The following is a 19119-nucleotide window of genomic DNA, read 5'->3' as shown; positions in this document are numbered from 1 at the left end:
TATGTGAACTTTGCTCCCCCCCATTTGTAAAGAAAGCAGTTTCATTTTAAACGTGTCACTTCTGGTGTTGGGAGTTTTACATGGATCACATGAAGGCAGCACGGGTTGTTCCATGTTGTCATGTGACACGAGACAACAGCACTAATCCCAAAACACATTCAAGGTAAAAAAAGGAAACTCACTTTATTACAAAGAGCAAACATATGCACGGCTGTATGAACAGTCACATGACTGCGTGTGAGCCTGTGCTTTAGTTTACCAGCACCAGATTATATCTGAGTTGTGATCATCATGGCACTGCTTGATGTCCATCAGCGTGCCTCCATCAGGGGGCGAAAGAATCATTTCAGCAAAAACACCTCATGAACTAACAAAGTTTGAAGATCTCATGAGATCAGTCCACGGACAGTGACTCCACCAGCTTATTGTGCACGTGCATCATCCCTGGTGAGAAACAGCAAGATTTGACATCAGCACAATTTCAAAGATCCCTGTCGGTGTTTTATTACAAGTGAAATACAGTCATTTGAAGCTTCGTGGTTTTGCCTCACCTTTAAAGTACTTCACAGTTTTGACCCGCAGCTCCAGCGTGGCGTCCTCGTCACATACGAACACAGTCTGTGGGTGCTGCTGGAAAGCAGACACTGTCCACATGTGATTCACACCGTCCTCTATTGCTTTGTATAACGCAAATGCCTTGTGTGCTCCGGTGATGAGAATCATGACCTGAGAAACAGCAGAAATTCCATTGTGTGTTTTTTTATAGTGTGTCAGAAAAATTACATCGGCAAACACATAAAAATCAGTCAGCCAATTCTCCATCTAGTATTTTTTATATGTCTATTTTGCACAATGAAGAACATGTACTGTATATCTACATCTGCTGCGACAAGAGCATGTTAAATATCATATTAATTTCATGACAGAAGAGACTAAATGACCTCTGCATTTGGTCATAGGGAAAAATATATTGGTATTGTATATATCGACATATCAGATATCGCGAAAAATCCAATATTGTGCATCCCTAGTTCTCTGGCGTCATGAGGCTGGCGTTTGAGCTCGGGCCCTAATAAATAAATGACAGAAATCAAATCAATCCTAACACAAAACACATGAAGCAAGAGAAGGACACAATGGCTTCAAACCTCTTTGGCATCCATGACAGTGCCCACTCCCACAGTCAGAGCCATGGTGGGCACCTTTGTGAGATCCCCATCGAAGAATCTGGCGTTCGCCATGATTGTGTCCTTTGCCAGAGTCTTGACTCTGGTTCTGGAAACCAAGCTTGAACCCGGCTCATTAAAGGCGATGTGGCCATCGGGTCCAATACCTAACATGGAACAGTGAGAGCACTTTCAGCTGAGACAATCACATGATGATGTCACAACGTGATATTGGTTCACCGAGGCGTCCTGACCTCCGACAAAGAGCTCGATCCCCCCGGCTGCTGTTATCTTCTCCTCAAAGGCGTCACACTCTGCTTTCAGGTCGGCTGCGTTGCCATCCAGGATGTGTGTGTTCTCCGCTCGTATGTCTACGTGTTTAAAGAAGTTGTTCCACATGAAGGAGTGGTAGCTCTCAGGATGAGCTTGAGGAAGTCCTAGGAGAGATTTTAAAGCAGGTTGTTGATGGAAGATCACAGCTTTTACCAGGGGTGTCAAACTGCTGGCTCAGGGGACATTTTGTTGACCCTGACCCTGTCAAAATAACTCTTATTTATTTTCTCTTTCTGATTGTACATGAAAATGTCCAGTTATGTGGGTTGAAGAGCGGTTTGTTTTGTTTTATCCTGCAAAGCACTTTGAGTAACATTACTTTGTGTGAAAAGTGCCATATAAATAACATCTGATTGACTGACTGGTTGCTGTTTTTTTTTGTTTTTTTAAAAACCAAATACCAAATAAATAAATTAAGGTACATTTTCATGGCTTCCTTGTTGGTTAAAGTGGCCCTTCTACGAGACAACAATATCAGCAGTGGCTCTGTAACCACATCATGAGTAGAAAGGGTAGTGGCAACTCACCTACATATTCATCCATGTTGAAAGTCTTTACAAACTGGAATGAGATTTCTCCATTCTTGTAGTACTCGATCAGTTTCTTGTAACAACCCAGAGGTGTGCTTCCTGAGAGAAGTCGGCAAAAAAAAAAGAGAACACAAATGATGATGATGTAAAACAATTAGACAATGCTTATAGATTCATGCATTCTATTTGACCTTTCTGGAATAATGCAAGAGCTTTCATTCTCTATTATTCACACACACATATCATACAGGCACACTGTGTGACTTCATTCCGCCTGTAACACAGAGTCAGCTGATTTCCAGGGAGTTACTTTCTCTTTAAGTTAGTCAGACGCTGATTTAAGGTGTTTTATTTTCACTTTGTGTTTTGTGGGCCTATTTGATTTTCACCTCGACTTGAAAAGAGGATTTATTTATTATACTTTATTTATTATTATTTTATTTTTTATTTGTTTTACAGCATTTTGACATAATCCATCCACCTCTGTGACTGACTGAAACAAACAACCAAAAAAACATGATGTTCTGGAGTTTTGCATGAGGGGATTTTTCTGGAGCTTTTATGGATTTTAACATAATGTCTCTGGCCTACAGAGTGTGGGATAATGAGCTGTTGCTGCTGCTGCTGCTGCTGCTGCTTACCTGTAGGCAGCCCCAAAGTGAAGTATCTGTCCGGACCAGGTTTGAAGAGTAAAATCCTGTTTCTGATGTATTTTGCAGCCCATTCACTCGCCAGATCGTAGTCATTGAGGATGATCAGCTTCATGGTTCTGGTGGAAAACAGAGAAGGACGCTGTTTCTGTAAATGAGCGAACGAAAACGCACTCACACACACCTCAAACAGACTTTAGACTCATGGAGGAAATCACACCATCACATCAGCAGCAACATCAGTGGAGTCAACAAGCTGCTGCTGCTGCTGCTGCTGCTTTTACGCACCGCGTGAATAAAGGTGATAAAAGCGCGGCTGTTATTTCCTGTCCTGGCCGAACACAAAGAAGAAGAAAAGAGTGAGAACAAACAGCAGCGCTTCCTCGGAGTGTGTGAGTGATGTTTCTTTTTACTGAGCGCACACACACACAGAGAGAGACAGACAGGATCTGGACTGATCATGTGATTCCTTCCTGCAGGAGGAGACAAACAGCGTCTCACCGCGGAGGAGGAGGACATGACGACATCTACAAAGACAGAAAAACATGTTTAAAGTACTTTACTACCTCGTATAAATTAAAAACAGTGTATTATCATGAATAAAATACTGCATTAATGATCACTGATGCACAGTATGTAATAAATATTTACTATTTTCATTCAGAGTATCTCTAGATCTATGTAATATAACAATTACTAGATATTTTAGCTTGAGCTTCATCTTACACCTTTATAGTCTATTTCTTTATGTGCATAATGTTGCAATAACTAATATGCATTTGCCGCACAAAAATAACAGTTGTTTTGATTTACATGTCCAGTGTGTGACATTTAGGAGGGTTTATTGGTAGAAAATTTAAGAAAATACCCCTAAAAAAGTGTTTGGTTAAGAATAAGCCTTTTATATGTACTTCGGTAAAGGCCTTGCTTTACAGAGACTGCCATGTTTACATATTACACCTTTCTACATAAGGCATTATGAGCTGAAATAAAGTATTGCATTAACTACGATTAGTAAATGTGTGTGAAATATCAACAATTAAAAGCATTCATTGTAATTGGGTTATACAATAATATAATAAGTGCAGAGACTAGGTGAGGACCCTCAGGTGAGTCATGCGCACGCACGCACGCACGCACACGCACACACAAGAAATCTGTTTAATAGTGGACTATAGCTGTGCCTTCAATAACTACTGTAACCTCCCTGGTTGTACATTAGTAAAACTTAATACATGAAAACATGACTTAATGTTTGACCATACTAATAAACGCAGAACAAATAGTTTTCAATACCTTTATTTAAAACCATATTGTGACACAGACCAGAACACGTACAGAGCACACAACAGAAATAAATACCATCATGTGTACAGCGCTCATTTTCAAACAGGCTTATTGCGGCTGGCTTTAGATTTATGTCATCCAGAAAGGGAGAGGGCATGCTATGTCACCGGACAGAGATACCATCAGCAGCTGAGCTCTGTGTGCTAATCACCGTGCCTACGTTTTGACTGTAGAGTGCAGTTCACTGAAAACACGCCCTCTGCTCTGATATAAACCCAGGCTGCATCTGAATCTGAAGCAGCGAGCTCCCGTTCAGCTTTGCTTTCAGGGAGGCGTGAGGCTGCTTTAATCAAGGTCCATGTCAGGCTTGTTTTCTGCCGTTTCTGCCGTGGGGTTGCCCGTGTTCTCAGCCGTTCCCTTTTCTGCACTTTCCTCCTGGGGCTTCTCCTGTCCATTGACGGGCCCGTTCTGCTCTGCGGGCGTCTCCTCCTTGGGAAGCTCCACCTTGGGTTTAGGCTTGGTCACAATGGGGTTGCAAGCAGAGAACAGCTCCTGGGAAATAAGAGAACACGCGCAACATAAAAATGTATGAAAAGAAACTGTCATGTTGGAGATCTTAATATTCACACAGCTTTAAAACATGCAACAATAAAGCTGGCATTTCTTTAACATGTACATGAAGGTGCAACAACAGCATGAAATGCTGCAAGAGTAAAGAGAGTAGAGAGGTGAGCGGAGGAGTCCTCCATTTAGCACCTTTCACACTAAAATGAACAGGTATACCCAGAATTATTTAGCCACATCACCCTAGCACAGTGTGAACAAATAAGAGGAAGAAAATAATAAAATCAACAAACAGAATTACAATTTTAACAAAAAATTGTATTTACTGGTCAAATCTGTTATGAAAAATTTAATATTTCATTTACATAATGGAATATGGACGTTCCCATTTTAAATATTTATGATCATGTCAAACATTGACCCTCACCTTTGTTTTCGCTTTAATGTCTTTGACCTTGACAGTGGGATCCGCTGTCAAGCTCTGTTTGCTTTGCTGGTTCATGGCGCTGTTCATCCAGATCATTGCATCACTGGCCAGTTTGTCCACCTTGGTGACATCTGCCTCATCTATGTGGTCATACTGCTCCTCCTGGAAATGAATAGAGAACATGTGTCGCTAATTTCCGCAGACATCACAACAATACCATTATTAAATGACGTGTCCAATGTCATGAGCTGTGCAGCATACAGGGATCACCTGGAAAACTAGTATGCCAGTGCCATTTCAAAGAATTACCAATCTACACAATATAAACCTTGAGCTTTACCTTCATTTTGCCTGCTTCAACAAATTTCATGTACTGCTGGATTTGTTTCCCCAGCTCTTCAAAAGCTTTTGGTCTCTCTTCTGCCTCCATGTACCTCTCCTGGACGGGCTGACCAAGTTTCTGTACATCACACAATGCAAACGTCACTTGAAAATATCAAAATGGTGACCAGGTAATGGATGAAGAAGAAGAAAAAAAAAAGAAAACCAACTAAAGCGACAAATACCTTCAACTCTGCCAGTTTGTCAATGTACACCTGTTTTGGTTGATCCTCCCCATCTTCATACAACCAGTTTTCAGTGTCCTCCAGCTTTAATGACAAAGCATCTCGATCCTAAAAATTGATTTAAAAAGAATTATGTAACACGTCATATTATACAGTGGTTATTAAGAGAACCTTGATCACAATTTTGTCTTCGCCATGAACGTTCACTTACCGACTCACTGACAAACTTCTCCAGCAGCCCATGCAGTTTGTCCCTCATGTCGTACACATACTCTTCTACGTAATTCTTGGAGTCGTTCCTCTCCTTCTCCAGCTTGTCCTGCATGATCATTTTACCCTGAAGAGAAGCCAGACAAGAACTGTAACCGACAAAGTCCTCAGAGTAGATTAAGAAGTTACAGATGAACGGGTGGATTTAGCAAGGTGTGTGTGTGTGTGATGTTGTGATGGCGAAAATGTTTAGTTACCTCATTTTCAACAAACAGATTGAGCATGTCATCTGCAAGCTGCCACTGTGGACTGTTTTCAATCGGAAGCTCCAGCACTTTTGTTTTGACTTTGGGCTTTTTGGCTTGTGGGGGCTGGTCAGTTTTCTTCTCTCCTTTACCCTCCTCAGTGGTAGTCTAAAAAAAAAGGTGATAGCAAAGGCACTGAAATCTTTAACATCTCACATCCAAACCATCCTTAGAACATCTATAATTTAATGTCATCCAGTGCATGAGTGTTGGATTAAACCCATCTTTATAAAACATATATATTTTGTTCTGCAGTGGCCATTTTTTCCCCCTACTTCTTATTCCACCATATTTGTCCATTAACTAGTTCTACAAACTTCAAAACATTCAGCTCAATTGAGGACATTGTAGCTTGTATTAGTTCATAATTTCGCAAATATTCAATGTTTTCCACACATTTTACCCCATAAAATGAATTGATTGGTCTTCAAAAACACAAATTGTCAGCTTCTTTAGGGTACCATACATTTAAATGTAGAAACTTCATTAAAACTAAAATGTTCAGCTCAATTATTAAGGGCATTATTTAGACCACTGTCTGCCTAGCTGACATAGGGTGAAAGGCAGTGTATTCCCTGGACACGTCACCAGTCCATCACAGGACCAACATACAGAGAATAACAACCATTCACTCTCACACCTATGGTCAATTTAGAGTGTCCATTTAACCTGTGCATGTTTTTAGACTGTGTGAGGAAGCTTGAAGACACAGAGAGAACTAAATAATAAATTAACTTTATAGAAAATATGATTTATGTTTAAACAAATCCATACCTCCATCTCTTCATTCTCAGGTGGTGTCTTCTCCTCTGTCTCCTTGGGACCATCTCCCTGTGCCTGCGGCTCTTCCTGATCAGTTTGCATCTTGTTCTGCAGGACAAACACACAGACGCTGTTTTTCTGTCTGCAAACAACTACAACTAGAAGTTAATCTTCTGTGCAATAGGACAACTTCTGGTGGACAAAAACTACTGTGGATGTCGTACCTCTCCCTCTTTGTCACTGGTCTGTTCTGTTTCCATTGGTTCCTCTGTCTCTTCAGACTTCTGCACCTCAACCAGAGAAGCGCTGGACACACTAAAGATACCATGGATATTCACCCGCACCTTAACCTTTACCTTGGAGCTTTCACCAGATGCTTGTGGCACCACTTTCTGGATCAGAAACTGACCTGTAAAGAAGAAGAAAACAATGGTTATGACCCAAAACAAAGAGATATAAACATGTTACACTGATATTTCATCACTTAAGACTATAGGAGTACATATGTTCTGTAATAATCAACAATCACTTAGAAGGAATGAGGTACATACCAATAGTGGGATCAGGGTAGGGCAGCTCTTTAGGACAGTTGTAGTAAGCCTCCAAAGAGAAAGGCTCTTTTCGGTAGAAGGTCAACACTTTGGAGAAAGGTGCTGCGTGGTTCTTGGGAAATACCTCACAATCACTGCAACAATTTAAATCATCAGAATTGTTATACTGAACATGTAAAACATGCTGTAAAACTTACAGTAACACTAATTAGTAGTCACTAAATAGTTACATTACAGTTTTTGAATTCCAAACTGAGCTGCAATGTTTGTTGTTGTGGAAAGAAAAAAAGATCCAACAAAGTTGTTTACCTCAGGCCTTCCTCAGCAGCAGAATGCCACTTCAAGAAAATGGGATAGGGAACGATGTCAGTGATGGAGAACTCGCGTACTTTGAAGGCAGGTGACAGGATTGCACACTGTGGACACAAAACAACTATTTCAGTAAATGCAGTAAAAAAAAGAGTAAAGAAAAGAATAGACACGTATCATACATAGATGTTTATTGAAGCCAAAGGTTGGCCCTGTGCTGTTAAGCAAAAACTCTTGTGTGTGTAAAATGGAGGGTTGGGGAGTAGCTGCAAAACAAAAGCTAAAGATACCTGCAGGGCACATCCTCTGGCCACGGCCTCGTCAGCATTCAGTGTAGTGCTCAATTCCTTCCCGAAGAATTTGCTGATTCTCTCTTTGACAGCGGGGATCCTGGAAGCACCACCCACTATCTCAACTGCATAGATGTCTTCCTTTTTTAGCTCTGATGGAACAAATGTATTTTTTTTTTTAGGGAACATGAAATGGTGAACAAGAGGACACTGAATTCTTCAAACAGGGAAACGGGAGCAGAGATGTCAGGTAAAAAAAAGTGATGTGAAGTACAGCTTGGAAAATAATACTCACTGGCATATTCCAGCAGACTCTGCAGAGGAGGCTCGACTCGGGCCAAAACATCAGCACACATTTCTTCAAAGTGACCCCTTGTTTAAGAGAAAAGTAACTGTCAAAGTAAGAAAATGACAACCGATAGGAAATGTTGAAAGAAGCTTCACGTTGGCCTACCTGTTCATACGTCCAGAGACGTCAATGTCATTCATGAAGCACTCAATGTTAAGCGGTAGGTCTGAGGAGTTGGCGCTCATCAGTTTTTTCAGTTTTTCACACTCCTGGTACAGCCTGACCAAAGCCCTGGGCTTTGACTTGACATCGAGCTTGTACTTTTTACCAAACTCCTCACAGAAATGCTTGACCAGTGCTTCATCAAAGTCCTTTCCTCCCAACTCTGGGTCACAGGCTGTAGCGAGGACCTGAGAGACACAAAGAAGAAGCCAACAAAGAGGTAAGGTTACAAAAAGTCCTGTCTTACATAGATACATAGTGAAGTTACAGGTGATTGCTGCCATTATGTTATTATTATTCCTAATAACTAATCAAACAGCTACGTGACCCACATAAATGGTGTGACATCTGTGTAGCTTAGCAATAAAGTACACATAAGAACAACACAACACAGTAAACAGAGATCAGCAATGGAGGGCATCCAGCATCCCAATGTCTTTGCCACCCTATAGGAGCCATACCACTGTGCTTGGTACCCCAATTAAAGGGTGCCAAAAACTGGGATGTATGGAAGGTACGATTACTTTGGTACCTTTCTCAACATTTGCCAATGAAAACGCAAAAACTGCATGACATATTGCACTGAATCCATCTGTTCTGCTTGGTGGAAACAGGGCTTTTCCAGTCGGACATGTGTTAGTCCTGCATATATTTTACAATAAAGCTTTGTAGAAAAGAAATTCATAGAAAAGGAAAAAGGAAACTGTAAAAGTAAAAAGTGCTTTTATACTGAAATGGCACCAGGATTTGTTTCATGACATATGCCACGGCTAAAGATCCCTTTTACCATCTATTTTGCTGTGAAACGAGCGGCCCTGCGTGCAAAACTGAGTTCTATTTCCAAAAAAAGGACAAGGTGGTGCACTCACATTTGTGAGACACGGGTCTCACATGGGCAGTGTAGGCGCTCTAATAAATTAACACATCTGCCTAAACAAAAAACAAAAATTCCGTGATGCAGACATGCTGGACACTCACTCAGTGTAAACCTGGCCTTATCTAATGTTACCAGCATCTAGACTGGGACAGTGACATCTGGACATGTGACAGGGTTTAGAGTTTCAGTAGTGCTCGCAAGATGCTGAACAAAGTAAAAAAAAAAATTCTAGAATAAGAAAGGGAAACTATGATATCGCAGGTGATTTCCTAATTCTTCCCTTTCTGTTGTCATATATGTTGTGAAATATGAAAATCATATTCAACACAGTTGTAAAGGAATAAACAATAATTGAATGCACACACCTTGAGTTTGCCCTTGTTAAATGCACACACTGATGTCTGGAATCCAGAATGGCCCACATCCACAAACACCACATTTCTGGCCTTCTCCTCAGGAGCAGGCAGATCCTGTTTATAGATTCCATATGCTAATGCAACTGTAGGGAGACAGTTAAAATATTAGTCAACATTCAAAGTGCTGGAATGACAGTACAGAAAGACAGCCACAGTCAGTGCAGCAATTTCTAACATGACCATCCATGCCCAAGCCCAACCCAAGAAACCCTAGTACAGACCTGCAGTTGTTTCATTCATGAGCCTCAGGCAGTTGAGTCCAGCGATCTGAGCAGCATCGACTACTGATCTTCTCTCGGCGTCAGTGTAGTAGCAGGGAACCTGTTTTATAAGAGAGAGACAGCAGCTTTCATGTAATCAGTTTAAGTAAATTAGATTGTGGCACACATACACTCTGTTGTTGTGGGTGTATCTGCATGCATTGCACTGATATGCAAGTATGTCATCTTTTTGGACTGCTGAAATTGTTTTCAGTGCATCTTTTCATACTTTCATTAAGTAGGTCATGTGTCTGCTCCACCCAGACAACACTCCTGAATTAGCCCAGTCTTTTTTGTTCCCATACATATCCAACAGTAAAGCTGGGGTGATGGAAAAGCAACACTGGTTATCTATTGTCTTTTTTAACATGTTCATTTATTTGGTGAGGCTGCAGCAACTTCAATCATCTCAGCAGCTCCAATGTTTGGTTGCTCAGTAATGACAGATGTCACAGAAGCACAACCTCACAAGCACCTTGGTTACAAAGGCCAGAGTCAGAACTGTAGCAGCAGCATGTTGATACTTACAGACACAACACAGTCGGCCACAGGCTTCTTCAATGCACTCTCTGCCGTCTCCTTCAGCTTGGTCAGCAGCATAGCAGTGACCTGTTCAATGCTGAACACCTTCTCCTCCTCCATGTACATCACCTTCAGTGACAGAAAAGAAGATGTTTAAAGCAAATGTTAAGCTGCCAATGATAACTGTGGTCACAGTAGTGGAGTTCAATATAAAAGCCACCATCTTGAGGTATTCACAAACAAGAAGCTCATAAATTCATGAAAGCACCAATTGTGGAGATTTCAGAGATGGTGGAGGCTATATATAAGTTTTATTTAGTGAATAAAAAGCAAATATTTGGTAACTTTCTTTGTAGTTTAACATTACAACTAAGGAAATTGTTCATTTTGCCAATGGTCTGATTTTTTCCTTCCATCATGGTGACTTTGTATTTTCTGCTTTACGTTACATGCCTGCCAGCGTGCTACAGTGTAAAACACAGTATCTATCTATCCATCTATAATTTATCAAGAATAGTGCTAATATTAGCGTCCAAGCATCCATTACAACTAAAAACACCATGTACATGGCTTACTACATCACAACCATGAACACACGAGTTCCATTTAAACCACCATATGTTAGCTCAAAATCACTCTTCAGCATGACAGGTGGCTAACTGATAAAAAGCTGATTTCACACAATGGATACATTTGCCCATTCATTTAACCTTATTCCTGAAAAATTAGATAACTTTCCATCTGCTGCAACGTGAGTAGGAAGGAAGGAACTAGAGAAGAGACTAAATGATCTCTGCAGTTGGGCACAAGGGAAAAATGTGCGTGTGTGTGTATAAATCGGTTATCAGCCCAAGTACCCCCGATATATCGGCAAAACGTCCAATATTGTGCATCCCTAGTATCCTATTTGAGGACAAAAGGTAGGAAAACTTGGGGACAATATGACCCAAGAGCCAGATTGTCAAAACAACCACATTTAGTGCTTCTCCAACACACACAAGGTTGTAAACATGCATGCACACAGACCAAAGATGTTCGTATTTGTAGAAATGTTTCTGGACAAAGGCAGATCTGAACTTCATCTATGCTCCATGTCTGCTTCTTTGAAACTGTTCTATAACTCCTAATTTCATGTACTATATTCTTTCAGTCAGCCTTAAAATAATCTTATGCCTTACACCTCCTTGTGATGACAGAGACATTTAAGAGCTTCAGAATGTTCAGATACACAATGTTCTGCTTAAGGTGCAATAAAAAAAACTGTTCGGTCAAAGGCTTTCATTATTTCCAGATATAAAAACTGTGGTTGAGAACAAAATAAAACAGCATCTGAGACATAATAAAAGACTGACCCAAGAAAAAAAAAGGAAGGAAAATAAGTTCAGGAATTGAGATGGTGCATTTCTATGCATTTCTGAAAGAGAATTATATTTGTGTTTTCATGACGGTCCTCTAATCAAAGACTCAGCAGGTCTGCATTGCCAGCATTGGCACTATGTAACTTCTGGTTTTGGGTCCATATCACAAAAAGATCTACAATTACTATCCTGAAGTCTCATCATGTTATTCTGAATGAATATTGAATTTGTTTTCTGTTATCAATTATCCATCTCCATATTTCAATGTTACAGTAGACTGGAACAGCAAAACATTGCCACTGTAAAAAAAAATAAAAAAATATGTTGCTTTAAATGATAAACACTTGCATCTCAGAATCCTGCGCAATGATGACTTTGATATTCCAGTAATCTGACTATACAGTAATACAGCTTATTGTGTTATGTTAAGTGGGAATCACTACAAATCCCCCAGAATGAGAGCAGTGGAAATGTAATATCAATCAAGTACAGTTTATTGGTGCCCCTATTGGTGCCGGGAGAGTAATGAAATTCTAACACGTCAATTTAACTGTGAATCTAGTTTATTCTTCTCTTACCTTGATGCCAGCTGTCCCTGTGGGCATTTGCACAATATCATACACCAAGCTGTTTTTGACACGCTGCACATACGGATCTGAAAATGCCCTGCCATGAAACCTCTTGAACCCTTGGACTGTGTTCTTGCAGTTTGTGACGATCTGTTACAGACAGAAAAACTCCATTAAAAAAATATTAGTACATACATGTGTGGTGTTGAACAAAATGTGTACTATAAGCATGCCTACTACAGATCATGTTCATAACTAATGCTCTATTTAACCACTGGTCCCTGTTCATGGTCATTCAAGACATTATTTTTACAACGTTCCAAAATGATGAATGAAAACATTACCTGGCTTTTTGCAGCTGCTCCAATCGAGCGATTCCGAGGCCCGTAAGAAACAAATGCTCTAAAAAAAACACAAACAGTCATTACTTGGGTAGCTTTTCATATAAACGTGAATGCAACAAGATGACACATAATGATCAAGTGATGAACACAGCAAAGCTTAAATCAAAAAAGCACTGTAAATAAATCTGAATATGACTATATTACATGTTATTAACCTTTCTCTCCCTAGTTTGTGTCTTTCCTTTCTTTCCTCATCTTGCAAGATCCAGTTTCAAGGCTCTTATTATTATCATCATCATTAGCAGTAGAATTGTCATTATTATTATTATTATTTTAATACTATGATTAAAATTGATATCCGTATAATTTTTTTCAACAAGCTCTGCTACTGCTTGTATAAATGACTATAAACATAATTGATTCAGAACTGTCTAGTCTGAACCCATAACGTCCTCCTCCTGGTCTCTTCTGTCTCGACCTCACCTCCTTCGTTCCCTTTCTCCTTTCACCCCAACCAGTTGAGGCAGTTGCCGCACATTTTCAATTCTGGTTCTCTCAGATCTTTTCCTGTTGAATTTTTTTTTCTCTCCACCAATGCCTCGTGCTCCATCATTGTGTGAATTGTCATGGTTTATCTTCTCTCTATAATACTGTAAAGGTCTACAGTGCCTTGATATAATGTATGTTGTGATTTGGCACTATACAAATAAAATTGAATTAAATACCTTTCAGAAAAAAATAATAATTTAATGATCGTTATGTCATCTTTTGATAAAATAAAATTGTTCAATAATTAATAGTACACATAACACAACACTATGACTAATTTTAATTAATTGAATTGAATTGAATTTAATTTAATATTTAATTAAAGTGCATTTGAGAATATTTATCAAATTCCCAGGAATAAAACTAGGTAATGTAACATAAATATGTAACTACAAGCTGACGCCGATTGTAAAATGGTAAAATGATCATGTATCGGGACGTTTAGCTCGATCATCCAGACTTGTGGAGACACTGTTGCTCCATACTTCCTTCCTTAAAAGACTGTTTCTTGTCTCTAGTGTCTAATGTTCATCTTTCTGTTCCCCTCAGAGGACAGTGGCTCAGTAAAATTAAAGTACAATGGACTGCTGTGTGGCGGACGGTGCTGACAGTCTGGTTCCGGCCTCCTCTCATCAATGCGCTTATTCACGCCTGCAGCAGCAGCGGCATTTCCATCACCTGACAGATAGACCTCTTATTAAAGTCTGGAAGTAAACTCGACGACGTTACTGTGCGAAATCACCAGAAGAAACACCCAAGCCCAAAAACCGGACCCAGGAGTTCTTTCAGGCTCACAATGGTTTCATTTCGGCTACAGTTAGCTTTAGCATACCGCTTCCTGTTGAGAAACCGTTAGCTTGCTAACTAGCCACGTTAGCTTCACTTCACATGAGATGCTACACAAGTCAATCCTGTCAGTCTGTCAAGGCAGATGACAGAACCCAGATAAAAACACACCAACTCACCGCTGACACTCGCAGCAGTACACTCACTACTTACGGTGTGCATCGGTCGCTGTATTCGTTAGCGACTGTTTCAATCCCACCGGCTCTGGCTACGGCTACATAGCAATTCATGAATCCAACGTCAAACCCGACGACTGACATCTTTAGCGGCTAACAGAACAGCGTGGAGTACGGCGATTACAGAGAGGAACTTGGCTCAGTGTGGAAATAAAACAGCGGCTACAGTGGGCTTCGGTCAGTGGATGATGATGATCCACCCTTGCTCTTCTTCCATGTAACTGAGCGGCAGCATGCGGTAAGAAGGTAGGTGCACCGGCTGATGCGCGTGAGCGTTCAGGAATTTTCTGACCAATAGTGTACTACTGCAAAGACGCTGTACCCGCAGATCATGCGCCGCCTACAGGCCAAAAGTGGTCACTACAGTGGCGTATCTCGCCCATGTACTACCGCATTTCCCAGATATATGCAAGAAATATGAAATATGCATGAGGTAGGGAGTTCCGACTTCCAAGTGCAGTGGAATTATTACAATTCTATACAGATTTTAGTTGAACTAAAAGCTGTCAAGATTTACAGTAAACTGAGTATAATAAAATTAAAAGTATAAATAATTGAAGTTATAAATTACAACTTCGTGTAAGACTACAAACCATGTAAACCAGTCTTTCTCCAATCATTTCATACAGGGACCCACTTCTTAAAGATGACAAACCAGTGCGACCTAATTCACTATATAAACAGCCATAAGTAAATTTGTGTATAAAATAACATTTATTTTACAATTACATTTTGAACAAACTGGACATTTTCAAGCGATATCAGTGATAAACTTATCACAACTTAATATTATGAAAGTGTAGGGAGGAGGGTTGATGGATGTTTAATTTCTACTTACATTTTCCATAAAAAATAAAGGCTATCAGGTACTTATACAATGGTATTGTACTGTGTAATGATCTGTTTCAAAATTGAACACCCACCCACCATCACTACAACTACAGCAGTGAAGTACAAACACGTTAATATATTACATCAGTGTTTCAGAGCTTTATCACCAATATCAAATTAAGCAACACATCGTTATATACATCTATTCATTTAGACCAGTTAAAAAAATATCAGAATTCGGGTGACTAATGGGTAGCCATCACATTTTCCCAAATCTTAAAATGACGTCTTGTTTTTTGTTTATTCAACACACATCCCAAAAACCCAACAATATTTCTTCCAGTCTTATTTTGCACGATAAATTATGCAAAAAAAAAAACTTAAGTGTTAAGTTGTATTATAACTCAAAATGAATCACTTATTTGACATCTATATTGAACAAATAGCAGGAGGAGACAACTGAAAGTAACCAGTCAAAACACATTTCACGTAAATATTTTTCATCTTTATTGGTAACACATACAGATTTTGAATGAAGAACAGGGGGCCGCTTTCAGTGGTGGCAGAAGTTTATGCATCGTTCTCATAGTCTGCAGGATTCTTCCTCTTGCTCAGTTCATGGTCATGGTTGGCCCAGGTGTATGTCAGGTATGCGGCGATCATTGCTGCAAAAAGGGAGGATCACATAATTGGCACCAGGATCTCAACAATACAAATACATTTCTGAGTAACGGTAAATTTTTCTTAAATCAACCTTTCCACATAGAGATTATTAAAGCAGCTACCAACTTTGTTTAAATACGAATTTAATGGTTTATGGTTCATGTTTGATTGCACTTTAACCCCAAGGGGAAATGTGTGTTTATACTTGTGTTATAGTTAAAATGAATGCAAACTTGTTTGGAATAACTTCTTTGTCATTTGTATGTTGTTGTTTATTTATTTATTTATTTATTTTTTTAAATGGTGGCAAATGTCATCCTCCCGAGCATCATCTCACCCTCACATTTGCAGTCAAAGCTTCCATTATGATCTCTTTTGGGGGATCAATAAGGGTGCATCTTAAGTATTTCCCACTCAATACCGAGTGGTCCCAAAATATAAAGTTTTTAGTTGTTGTTGATGCATGCAAAAAAGGTGTTCAAGCACACAGAGCCGGCCCTGGGCATAGGCAGTATAGGCAAATGCTAGGGGCGCTGTCATCCGCAGGGGGCGCCGAAAACAGAGGAAAAAAAAAAAAAAGACTAGCAAAGACTATTAAATAAAGCCTTTTTTCTGGGTGCAATGAGCCGTTGCGCTGTGCCAGCTGCCTGAATCCGACCAGACCGTGACCCAGAGATGAAGAAAAAGATTAATGACACTGTATCAGAATTATGTCCAAAAGACAAAAGCCACCCGGCGCCCAAGGAAGGAAAAGAAGAGGAAGAAAAACGTGAAAAAGATAGAGGTACAGTAATTTCAATGTGATGAAGTTCATGAAATTAATAGTTTAATGCATCGTAGTTACCGTTGTTGGAGCAGAGTGTTAGCTTGCTAGCGTACTAGCGGACGATAGCAACATTGTTTAATAATCAATAAATAGCTGAGTGTGTTAATGTTACTCCACCTTAAATTAATCAGGGACGTTTGGAAACTTAACGTTAGTCCTGTTCAGGTGTTATTTTACAGGTGTCTTTCCTGCTTGTATGTCAGTTAAAATGCTTTTAGTTGTCCATCCCCTTTGTAATAGGGTGGTTGTAAGCCTTTGGTTTTATGTGTCACAGTTTATGTTTGTTAAAGTTTACATGAGTGTTAAAGTGCAGTTAAAGTGTATTATTGTTAATATTTCATACCTTAGCTTTCCCATGTCATTCATAGGCTATATATACACATATATATTAATGTCACTGCACTTAACTGGTTTTTGGACTCTGGTTAGACTGAATTGCATTGCAATGACAATAAAGTTGAATGAATCTCATCACATTTTCATTATTAGTCTATATTAGTCAAATGTATAGCACACCAATCATCTGTTTTTTTATTAAATGTAACATGCAGTTGTCACATATACTTCTCTTCTCTCTTCAGATGCACTTTTAAAATATTTCAGTACCACCCCCAGTGACACAGCATCAGGTGCTGCTGTCCCGTCTACCTCTGCACAGCCCAGTGATACAGCATCAGGTGCTCCTGTCCTTTTTAATTTGATCACTTTTTCTTTTCTTTAGTTTTTATTTGATGTGATATGTTTTACGCAAAGAAATAAAATCTTGAATACACACATGCAGTTTCTGTGTGATTGTATGAAAGTTGATTGTGAAATTGACTGCTGCGATGCAAAGGGGCGCCAGCTAAAATCTTGCCTAGGGCACCAAATTACTCAGGGCCGGCACTGCAAGCACATATGTGCCATTTGAGAAGATGGTCATTTTCAAATGCAACACATTTTTAGTTCTGTTATGAAACATCAAATGTGATCTGATGTGGATCTGGTTTAAAATCTAAAATTGAAGAATGTCACAGGCACTGATTTTAGGTTTAAGCTTGAAAAGGAAAATAAAGACTCAAAACCTGAACTGTATGCATATGTATGCATTTCCAGTAGAAGTATAAAGCTATGGTATTTTGTCAAGGACTTCTAGCTGATATCACAAGTTGAAATTTGAGTTATCAAAAAATATGCAATACTTAAATACTTGAGTATGGACCAAGTCTAAATATAAAATGTTAATAGACTACAAACAAAAGACTCACGGGGGGCAATTTTGAAGACCGATCCTTTGAACCGTCTCCACACGTTGGGGAGTCCCTTGGAGAAGTAGTTGGGGAAAGCCCTCTGCTCAAATGGAGACAGGCTGTATGTGATTACATGCCTCAGCCTGGCCAAATCTCCGAAGTGGCCGCCCATCTTTACCAGAGAGATGTTCTAAAAACAGGACGAGATTCACACATTTAATTATTACACAGACAACAACAGGTCAGAAACCGATGACAAAATGAAGGAAAACATGGCTGTATTTCACTTTGAAGGATAATTATTAATAATAATAATAATAATAATAACTACATGTAAAGGTGTTGTGTCGGTTTAAAATGGCAAGCGAATCCTTTCTTGGAACACACATTAAGGATCTAAACAGAAATAACGAATAGAAAATTAATATCACAGGAAGGTGATATTGGTGATAGCGCAACGTTAGCATCTAGCTCTGGGTTAGATGTAAGCTACCAAAGTACACAGAGACATTTGAAACGTTTCCTTCACCGCCACGTTAACGGCGTCGTTACATCAGTAAGAACAAAACCTTACTAACTACTAAAACAGTAAAGCAAACATCGGCGAAACAATTTCGTTGTGTAAACTAATATAACGCTGCGTTTACTCTGTGACATTGAAGCTTACCGTGTTGCTGCTACTCGACAGTCCTAATCAAGTCCCTGTGTCCTTCCTTTAAATCCAGGCGTCGGTTGTCTGAAGACATTACTGCCACCTGCCGGTCGGGAGGATATTTAATAAACAGGATACCTGTGAAGACTTTGATCTAAAAGCGCTCTACATATCCATAGCAACAGATTGATTACAATAATCACAGGCAGGTCGATATCAGAGTTAATGTAAAAGCCAAATTTTTTCCTCAGAAAAAGACAGCAGAGGCAGCATCTGTGCAGCCACAGGAATAGAGGTGCGAATCAGAGGGGACCTCAGGGATACAATACATAGTTCACGATACCAATAAGATACACAAATGATTCCGTGATAATCAATATATTGCAAGACAATCATATAGCGATACACAAACAATATCAAATGTCCGTGAAAAATTAAAAGTACAGGGTTTCTCTATTTATTCACAACATAGAGAACAAGCTGCATAAAGTCTATGTATTGAACGTGGATGGGGCATCTCTCAAGGTAGATTTCTCCACC

The 19119-nt window shown here is 39.6% G+C and overlaps 3 protein-coding genes across 3 annotated transcripts; all 3 read right to left on the bottom strand.

Moving 5' to 3' along the window:
- Positions 1-157: 157 nt before the first annotated feature.
- Positions 158-3129, bottom strand: LOC122760021 (glucosamine-6-phosphate isomerase 1). The gene is made up of 7 exons (XM_044015084.1): positions 2968-3129; positions 2671-2798; positions 2027-2128; positions 1421-1603; positions 1149-1333; positions 552-726; positions 158-444 (listed from the first exon to the last, which is right to left on the bottom strand). Exons 2-7 carry the CDS (start codon positions 2792-2794, stop codon positions 395-397), a joined length of 819 nt encoding a protein of 272 aa, XP_043871019.1. The 5' UTR covers positions 2795-2798; positions 2968-3129; the 3' UTR covers positions 158-394.
- An 833-nt stretch (positions 3130-3962) lies between these two features.
- Positions 3963-14678, bottom strand: LOC122760024 (heat shock 70 kDa protein 4-like). The gene is made up of 19 exons (XM_044015088.1): positions 14356-14678; positions 12808-12865; positions 12473-12613; positions 10543-10665; positions 9976-10075; positions 9704-9837; positions 8405-8649; positions 8246-8322; positions 7951-8102; positions 7661-7767; positions 7352-7485; positions 7025-7209; positions 6813-6908; positions 5991-6146; positions 5735-5860; positions 5524-5631; positions 5298-5417; positions 4958-5119; positions 3963-4518 (listed from the first exon to the last, which is right to left on the bottom strand). Exons 1-19 carry the CDS (start codon positions 14460-14462, stop codon positions 4312-4314), a joined length of 2538 nt encoding a protein of 845 aa, XP_043871023.1. The 5' UTR covers positions 14463-14678; the 3' UTR covers positions 3963-4311.
- Positions 14679-15692: 1014 nt separating this feature from the next.
- LOC122760017 (cytochrome b-c1 complex subunit 8-like) lies at positions 15693-18655 on the bottom strand. Its single transcript, XM_044015081.1, has 3 exons — positions 18595-18655; positions 17946-18117; positions 15693-15874 (listed from the first exon to the last, which is right to left on the bottom strand). The coding sequence occupies exons 2-3, from the start codon at positions 18097-18099 to the stop codon at positions 15780-15782; spliced, it is 249 nt and encodes an 82-aa protein (XP_043871016.1). The 5' UTR covers positions 18100-18117; positions 18595-18655; the 3' UTR covers positions 15693-15779.
- Positions 18656-19119: the final 464 nt, after the last annotated feature.

This window comes from Solea senegalensis, unplaced genomic scaffold (genome assembly GCF_019176455.1).
Source record: "Solea senegalensis isolate Sse05_10M unplaced genomic scaffold, IFAPA_SoseM_1 scf7180000012844, whole genome shotgun sequence".
Lineage (NCBI taxonomy): Eukaryota > Metazoa > Chordata > Actinopteri > Pleuronectiformes > Soleidae > Solea > Solea senegalensis.
This window is presented reverse-complemented; position numbering and strand designations above follow the sequence as displayed.